Below are 9,053 nucleotides of genomic sequence, written 5' to 3'. Positions count from 1 at the left end.
TGTAAGGAAGGCAGAGGATAAACAAAACATCGTTTACGTTCATTGTATTTGCTATTGTTTGAGGTAAACGAAAATCTGATGATGGAAGACACCGATTTTGTTATTATACTTAAAACTGTTGCAGTTAGAAAAATATTCATCTTTGCAATATACACCGATAAACCACAACAAAGGGGCACACAAACTCACTCAATTATAGACAATCCAAAGAGATCCAATACAAGTATGAGTGTTGTATGAAAACACAATACGGCCATTTAACAGTAACTCGTTTCTGGCATTATGAAAGCTATTATTTCAATACTATGCTAATCAATGTCTATATACTGTAGCTAATTGTAATATTTGAATCAGCACTTCTTAGATATCCTCTATTATGCATGATCACATTCCGTCCCTTACTTTGTAACGGTTATGAAGTAAACAACGGGGGCAAAAAAAGACTTAAATGACTCAATTATCTGTAGTTTTTGCACCATGGTTTTCTGCAGTTTCTGCACCAGGGTTTTCTGCTGTTTCTGCACCATAGTTTTCAAAGTTCTCTTCTTGACGAGTCTGGAAGTTTTTCCTGAAGTCCTCATCAAAATACTTCAGGTCATCTTCACGGAGTAAACCCTGAAAGGAGGCCATCAGATATCATGTACACAATAATATAGAACAGCCCTGTTTCCTAATCAGTGCTAGCATTAGCAAATGCTAAGAGTGCTGTGATTTTTTTAAATACTCTCAAAATCACATAAATTACCCAATCACAGAGGGGCTGTATTTGTTGCAAATATTTTGGGGATTATTCTGGTGAAATGGGATGAATTTATCGCAGCATTCTTGATGTTCAGTTGTTGACAATCTGTGTAGCGTAAGACTGGTGCATTACCTTGGGCAAGTGTCCGATAAGTTGTGTTGCGTGTCGTTGGAGAAGCTGTAGCCTCTCCTCTTCGATAATCTGTCTGCACAGCGCCTCCCTCTGTTTCTCAATTGCTTCTTCTCTAGCTTTCGTTTCCTACAAGGGAGAAAAAGATTTTTTTTTGTCCTGTCGACGGTGGTGCTTAGGTTTTTGACATAGGGAAAGCCATTTTAAGCTAATGAATCAATATTCGTGATTGGGGCTGCAGCTATCAAGTATTCTTGGTCTTCGGAGATCCTACAGAAAATTGTAATCAAATTGTGAGTATTGGGATGAAAATATGAAAATCTTTGTTTTTGCTTGATGGAAAAACAAATATCAACATAGAAGACCAAATAATAAGAAAAAAACCACCACATTTTCACTTAATTGAACATCAAAGTGTGTGCGTCATTTATGTCTATCACGCCAGTCTATATGGAGCACTTGAGCGCACTAGCTTGCAGCTATTTCATGCTCAACGCAGCTAGCCTATGAAGGAGCCCGGGTCACTGGTAAACAATGCCAACAATGTCATTATCAACGCCAATGTAGGCGTAATCAAGTTATTTATTTTAATGACAACTGTGAGCTACTATTGCAAATGGTAGCATTATAAAGTGCTACTAGTAGGTACTTAACAGCAAGGCCATTCAGGTGCACCAGTACAGGGGTCAACAACCTGCGGCTCGGGAACTCTTTCATCCTGATGTCGCAGTTCTCCGTGGTTTGGGAAAATAAATAATGCTTGGTTCAGATCAACTACGTGGATGGCGTAACAAGCGACAAATTTGAATCGCAATCAATGCTGTTTGCGTGATTGGGTGATAAGGCGACATCTATAGGACGTGTTAGGTACGACGGGACACACAACGTGAGCGACAGCCCATCAGTTTCGGGAAGGTAAAAACAGAAAAAAAAAAAGTTTGATATGACTAATATGACGGAAAAAAGTGAAAGAAATGCTACCTTTGTATCATAACGTCTTCTTTTTTCTGCTGTTTGGCGCATCGCCTCACTCGAAAGGTAATGTATTGTAACATTCAATGTGGTGTTTTTGAAGCGCTTGGAATGATTTACATATAAAACACGATTCATAATGATAGGAAAGCCACTCCGGAGCGTAGTGATTCAAAAATAAAAGAAATATTACGAAAAGAAGGCCTTTCCAAAGCGAATCGCGATATGATGGAAAAATTTTGCACACCAGTCGGGCAACTTTACCTTGTCAGCCTGATGCTCCCGTCGTCTGTCGTCGATGAGCTGCTCCATCGCGCGTTTGTGCTCCATCATCTTCATGCGGCGCTTTTGGACGTTCATCTGCTCAATGCGGTCGTCCTCCGCAAACTTTTCCATGATCTCTTTGCGGAATGTCTCCTCTTCTGCTTTCTGCGCCTGCCGACGCATCTCCTTGATGGCCATCTGCTCCTCGCAGGTCTTCTGCAGCATCAGCCTCAGTTGGATGCTCCTCTCCATGTCCTCCTGGAAAGCGTGGAAACATTTCAACGTCAGGTTTTGCGATTCAAATTTTCTTGAAATACCTTTTTATTCTTTGGCCTTTGACTCAGCATGAGACTCTGCATTTAGTGTTTTATGGTGTTTACTGTTTTTAGTTTGTTTGTTTGAATTAACTGACTTTGTACACATTGATAGTTGTATTTTAAGTACTCTAATAATAAGATTGACTCGAGAAAGAATGTGCTGCTTTGTGGTATGAAAAATAAAATTGAACATGTTGAAATCTGTAAAGGAAATATGCCTACAAGGTCTTTCTTCCTAAAAGCTTCTTCTTGTTCCTCAAGATAAAGCTCCTGGCGAATTCTCTCCATCTCGTCACGCTGTTGGTTCTCCTCTGCCATTTTTGCCGCGAGCTACATAAAAGCAGGGACAGTTTGTTGAGTGAGTGCTGCTACATTGCTGCCTTTTGGAAAAATCTGAAGTCAGAGTCACCTTATCTCTGAGGTTTTGTATTGCATCTTCTCGTGCTTTGATCTTGTCCCTGATGCCCTGCAGCGACTTCTGCTGTCTGCTTGTGAACTCCTTGAGGCGTCTGTTCTGCTCCTCCATCTTTTCATTCTCCAAACGCTGCCACTCGGCTCGCTGCAGCTTGAAGTCCTCGATGTGTTTCTGTGTGGCATAGACCCTCTCCAGCTTCTTCTGGTGCGCCCTTCAACGCAAGACAAATGCGTCTGTCAGCTCCTTAATTATTTACCCATTTAGTGTCATTGAAAAGATGAAAATGCTTATTTTAGTGCAATTACACTTCACAGGACAAACCCTTTTCCCTGGGGTCATCCGTGCCCCCCCTGGCATCACCTTGTGTCCCCCAGGGTGGGGTGGGCCCGCCCACACCCCACTGTTTGAGAAGCGCTGGTCGAAGTGAATGAACCAGCTTATTTTTTTATGGGAAAGAATGCTACATTTATTCAATTTAGCCTAGATTTTACAAAAAAGTTGAAATTATTTGACCAAATACTTTTGAACTACTTTACCAGTATGTTACCTTGTAGTACTTTTGAACGGCATAGCCCAGTCAAAACAGGAGCGCGGACCTGCAAAGTCTTTTCAACGTTTTGATAAGTCTTTCAAACGTATTAGCAGTTGCTCTTAGATATTTATAAAATGTGGGCAAAATGTGACTTTATATTACTGTCATTTCAAAGTAATGAGTTACATCATTACATTACTGTATTTGAAATGTAAGGAATTACACTCCTATTGCATTACTTTTACACCAACATACCTGGAAAGATGGATTTGGCATTCTAAATGTAGCGCATTACACATCAAGTAGAATGACCTTAAACTAAACTTAATAAGTAAAGCTACATGCTCCAAATGATCCCAAAATAAATATTATTGCTTCCTTGAACTTGTAAATGATGCCTAGATCACCAGAAATGTAAACTAAAAACATACAAATAAAATGACCTGAACAAAGTTCTCTGCATAGCAACAACACACCAGCACAATCTAAAGGCAACCAAATCAACTACAATCACTTGATCAACTACTTCAATTATTAAAAATTGAAAGGGTTCAGGGGTTTTGGGGCTCTATATTATAATGCATTGTAACATGCATGACTGTCATTTGTACTGAGTAAAATATGAGTTTTTTGTTCATGCCTTACTCTACCGCTTTACAGCAAAAAGTAATGCATTACGCGGTTTGTAAAGTGTAAATGTGATCATCAAGACTCACAACTTATCCTCGTTGTAAATCTTGCGCACAATCTCATCCACCATGTGCTTGTCTTTGAGGAAGTCGTCGTAGGCCACTTGTCTCTTGCGCTCTCGCTCGATGAGCTGTTGGTTGAGGTCGTGCTGGTATTGGAGTTTGTTCTCTTGTTTCCTCTGCTCCAGCCTCTCCTCTTCCAAGGTCGCTTTGTCATAGAGACTCTTCATCTTCTTGTAGAGCTCTGCCTCTTCACGCTGACCCCAAACAAGAGACAGGGGATCATCTCATCTCATCTTTTTTTTTTCTTTAGAAATTCCGTTCAAGAGGCAATGTGTAGAAGGTAAACGTGTGCATGAGGTCACCATTGTCTCGCACTTGATCGCTTCATGCTCTGCCATCTGTGACACTTGCTCCTTGCTCACGTAGGCTAATTTCAACTTTGCCTCTAATTCTCGGAGCTCCATGCTGAAAAGTTGTTTGGAGAAACAATAAGACTAGTGGGGGTTAGAAAAATAAACATTTCACATGAAAAAACAAGTTATTGAATGTAAATGTAGTCATCATATGACAAGAAGGACAAATTATGACAAAGTTGTGGCATTGGTAAAAAATCACCCCGAGGTTTACAAATTAAAAATACAAATTGCCGTAAATATGTAAGAATTTGATACTTAAACTTGAAAAGACATTGCTTTGGCACAAACGCCGCCATTTTCCAGGTGATTAAATGAATTTGGGATAATGAGCTTCCGTTGAGTGCAAACTTGAAAAGACATTGCTTTGGCACAAACGCCGCCATTTTCCAGGTGATTAAATGAATTTGGGATAATGAGCTTCCGTTGAGTGCTCATGGATGGGGGCTCAGCCAATGTATGGAACAAGGACGCAAAAGGGGCAGAGTGATTAGGCGTACTCATTTTGGATCACACACTCACACTCTCGACGGAAAAGCGCAATGGAGGGGCACAAGAGTGGACGCACGGGTATTGGGATTGGGCCAAAGACTGATTCAAGAAAGAGATTTAACTAAAAATGTAATCTCCGCTTGAATAATAATAATTTAAAAAAAGATCCACTGATGACATTGCCTTCAAAATGCAAGACTTTGATGAGTAATGTAATTGTAGAACGAGCGTGTACAATACCTGTTCTCTCGAATATACTGCCTGACCTTGTCCTCTCTTTGCTTGTTGTGGTTGAAGCGGGCAAGCTCTTTTGCCAGCTTCTCATCTTGTATCAGATGTTTGTCCTTCAACATTTGCTCTGCTTGGGCCTGCACGTTGGTAAACAAATATGTATGCTAGTTTGACATACATCAAAGAGCTTGCTTCAGGGTCCTAACTGAAAAATCAATCCCTTCTCTCTGCTCTGATGCGAAATGTGCTAAAACCAGCCCAGCACAATTAAATAAACAACATTACTATGACCTGTAAAAATGGATGCTATTTTTGCCAGATGTCGAGTCTAATGCCCACACATATCTGCTATGTGAGTCATAAAAACATATCTGTTAAGGCCTACCAGTGCCTGAAATAGTTTTTGCATGTTTTACATAAATATGAATGAACTCTTTCGGTACCAAGTGTTATCTGAAAAGGCAACCTCGAAAATGCCAGACCATTTCAAGTATTTTGACGCATTTTTCAAGGCTGACAGAATATTGTATTGTATGACTACGTAGACATTAATGGTACCATATGAAATATTGGATTCAGTTCTTTACCCAGAAAAAAGATTCTACCTTATTCCATTCTTTAGTGATCACTGGTTGAAAATGTCATTCATGTCTCGTAAACCACCCATCCAGCATTCAATTTCGCAAATGTTCACATCGCTGATTTTTAAAATGACTGAATGAATCAGCACTGAAGAAACACACCTTCATCAAGGCGTTCTCCATCTCTCTCTCTCTCTGTTCCGCCTGCACTTGTTTCAAGAACCTCTTCTTGTGCACATTGTTCTCCAGCTCCATGACGGCCGCCAAATTTCGGTCGCGGTCGACTCGCATGATGTCCACGTGCCTCTGCTCCTCGATGGCCCTCCGCTGCTCCGCCAGCCGATACTGTTGGCTGCGCTTCTGGTTACGACTCTTGACAGTGTGAGGAAAACAACAAAGTTGACAAGAGAGGAAATGCTTCGTCGTCGATACTAAAAAAAAAAATCCACACTCTAGAAGTTACAAGTTAGTAGTGAAGAAAAAGCTTTTTTGATTCAACCAGTAGGGTGGCTGGCAACTAAGGCAGTGGTTCTCAACCTTTTTTCAGTGATGTACCCCCTGTGAAATATGTTTTCAGCCAAGTGCCCCTTAACCAGTGCAAAGCATTTATGTCCTATTTTGGGATCATAGTAGAGATCTGTTCCCAAAAATAAATCATTAACTTGACAGGCAATGAGAGGTACCAGGTGACAAGTTGGGTCGAACCATTCTAGTATGGGGTAGAATATGGATTTTTTTTTAAATAATGACATTGAATACCCTACTGAACATAAAATTTGTTTCATGAACTTATATTTTTCTGAAACATTTCATTCATTCAACAATTATTCTGAAATGACTTTTGCATGTTTGTTTTGTTTAAAATCTCAAGTACATCGCAAAGTAAACTTTATGTATGGACCAGTATTGAATGGCTTCTTGAGATCATTGATGCTGTTACTTGTGCTTGTTAGCATGATATGAGACATAAGTGACAATGTTAATATACTGAAGGATAGCGGAACTTTCAGTGCCTTAAAATAGTAACTGCTAGCAATTTAAAAAAAATTAAAAAAAATTTGTAAAATTGTATTTTGTCCATTTGATTTTCAGTTGTTGTAAAGTCAGTTCAATAAATGGTTAAATACATGGAACTTAAAAAAACACTGTTGTAATGCTTTTGTTTATTTTCTTTTGAAAAATTTCTTTTGAAATTTTCTAGATACCCTGCATGTTTTTTCTCATGAGGTGGAGGTTATCAAAACACTGCATCCATCTGCTCCCCTGGACCGGCCCTTTTGTCTCATTTCAGAAGCCGTTGTGGACCTCGGGTCAAAAGGTTTGCCCACCCCTCGTCCATACAATAAATGCACAATTTATTGAAGTAGAAATATCGATCACATCAGTTATTCTTAAAGTCACTTGATAGGCAATCGTGATCTGGTCCAAAAATCTCGATTGTCAAATATTCTAGTAATCTAGTCAGCAGTAGGGCAGCTTTGGCGTACTAATAAGCAAAACAAAATCCAACACGTGAGGCAAACCTGCAAATGGATGGACATTAAGGTTCTCCTGGTCTTGTCCAGCAAATGACTAGTGCATAACATTTTGACACATGCCTAATTGGAAAAAAAACCAACACTCGACAATTTTGTGTACTAGTAGAATTACTACGCAATACTAATGTAATGACTGTCTTACTAGTAACAATATTTCCCCACTACTGATTGACATTTCGCAAGCAAGCGCGCAAATGCAAACTTGCATTTATGCATTTCCAGAGGTTTTACCATCTTTGTTGTCTTTTACGCCGTGGTCAATTCAAGGGACTTGGCGCGTCACGCCTTTGCTTCGGGAAGTCTAAAAGGACGATAAAAAAAAAGAAAAAATAAAACTGTTTCATGCAGCTTCTACCGCGACTCAAATTAGGGAGCCTTTCTTTTCTACTGAGCTAGTACGGTGTCAAAGTAAAGCTTTCAAGTTGTTTGAAGCGTTTCGACGTTTCAGGCAAACGTTTGAGAATGGTTTCCCTGGGAACCACGTACTTCCTCGGCCAATAGGGAATGGGTTTGGGGAATGCGTCACGTCCGGGTACTCTTCAATGTCAGCAGGTGATTTACGTTCTCTTTTCGAGCTTGTGATTGTTGTGCCTGTAAAATATGGAATTTGGTTCGCTGATTTCTGTATTGTATATATTGTTAATTAAAAAAATGTTAATGTAAATATTGGGGCGCTTAGTGCAACGGGCTTTGCTTTTGAGTCACGACACTACAGTTTACACAAAAATGTTTGAATAAGAATTGATTTTTTTTTAAATTATTTTATTTCAGACACTCCGATGCACTTCTCCTGCATCCTCTTCTCTTACGCCAACTACCTTCATGTCCTCTTTCACTTCATCTATGAACCTCTTCTTTGGTCTTCCTCTTCCTAGGGCCTCGCTGGCTATCCTCACAGCTACTACTACACGGTCCAACTACCTGGAAAATGATCACTGGTCACTTCTGGACCGCCTAATAGCACCAAATAGTTTAGCCTCACGATAGAACATGTAGTTGCCCTCAAAGCATCCCAGATTTGTGGAGAAAAGTCATGCAGTAGTGGAAGACAAAAATCAGCGCTGGTTAAAACGGCGCTAATGTGTGCGCAGAGATGAGCTGCTGAGTCTTTGGTTGAAGATGAGGTGGCTGGGGCAGAGGATGTTTTCCCAGCATGTCCCAGCCAAAAGAAGCCCCAGGTACATGCTGGAAAGATGTCTACCAGCTGGTTCAGGAAAAAAACCTGGCATTTAAACATGGGTCAGACTTTTTACATCCACTCTACGTGGCGTGCATAGACTTTTTACTTTTACTCTATGCTACGTGATATAACGTTGTTAATAATTTATGACTAATCAATAAATACTTCAATTATGTTACAAAATTCCAGTGAAAATTGTTATTACCAGCAAGCCACCCATTTAATTTTTTTGTTTTACAACTACCGTAACCTGGAAATGAATGTGTAACGCACGTCAGAAGAAGAAACTATTTCCTTGTTCACATGACCTCTCGATGACTCCACATTATAACACGGTAAGAAAGCAAGAACATTGTGAACCAAAATTGTTTGAAATAAGATACAGCATAACTTTTTTTTAAAATTTAGATTTGAGTTGAATTTGTTCTTGTGACTTACGTATTGGTTGGCAAGGCCAACGCTGAGATATGAAGTGGGGAACAGATGATCTTGTAAATCCTGTCCTTGGCCCGTAAAGACAACTGCATTTCTGTATTTCAGGTCAATTAAAAGGCG

The 9,053-nt window shown here is 39.8% G+C and overlaps 1 protein-coding gene across 1 annotated transcript; it reads right to left on the bottom strand.

Annotated features, from left to right (window-relative positions):
• Positions 1–27: 27 nt before the first annotated feature.
• mns1 (meiosis-specific nuclear structural 1) lies at positions 28–9,009 on the bottom strand. Its single transcript, XM_088413026.1, has 11 exons — positions 8,937–9,009; positions 7,550–7,619; positions 5,943–6,152; positions 5,209–5,336; positions 4,426–4,528; positions 4,088–4,317; positions 2,834–3,050; positions 2,647–2,754; positions 2,108–2,365; positions 875–1,000; positions 28–615 (listed from the first exon to the last, which is right to left on the bottom strand). The coding sequence occupies exons 2-11, from the start codon at positions 7,550–7,552 to the stop codon at positions 454–456; spliced, it is 1,545 nt and encodes a 514-aa protein (XP_088269152.1). The 5' UTR covers positions 7,553–7,619; positions 8,937–9,009; the 3' UTR covers positions 28–453.
• Positions 9,010–9,053: the final 44 nt, after the last annotated feature.

The sequence above is a fragment of the Hippichthys cyanospilos genome, chromosome 4, assembly GCF_059441005.1.
Source record: "Hippichthys cyanospilos isolate Australia breed blue-spotted pipefish chromosome 4, RoL_Hcya_1.0, whole genome shotgun sequence".
NCBI classification, from domain to species: domain Eukaryota; kingdom Metazoa; phylum Chordata; class Actinopteri; order Syngnathiformes; family Syngnathidae; genus Hippichthys; species Hippichthys cyanospilos.
Note: the sequence above shows the minus strand (reverse complement) of the source record. Positions and strands in the feature narration are given on the sequence as shown.

Excerpts from the sequence above, each read along its gene's own strand:
- mns1 (XM_088413026.1), bottom strand. Across the intron at positions 2,755-2,833 it reads TACAAAACCTCAGAGATAAG|CTCGCGGCAAAAATGGCAGA; the intron begins GTGACTCTGACT and ends GCTTTTATGTAG. Across the intron at positions 1,001-2,107 it reads GGGAGCATCAGGCTGACAAG|GAAACGAAAGCTAGAGAAGA; the intron begins GTAAAGTTGCCC and ends TCTCCCTTGTAG.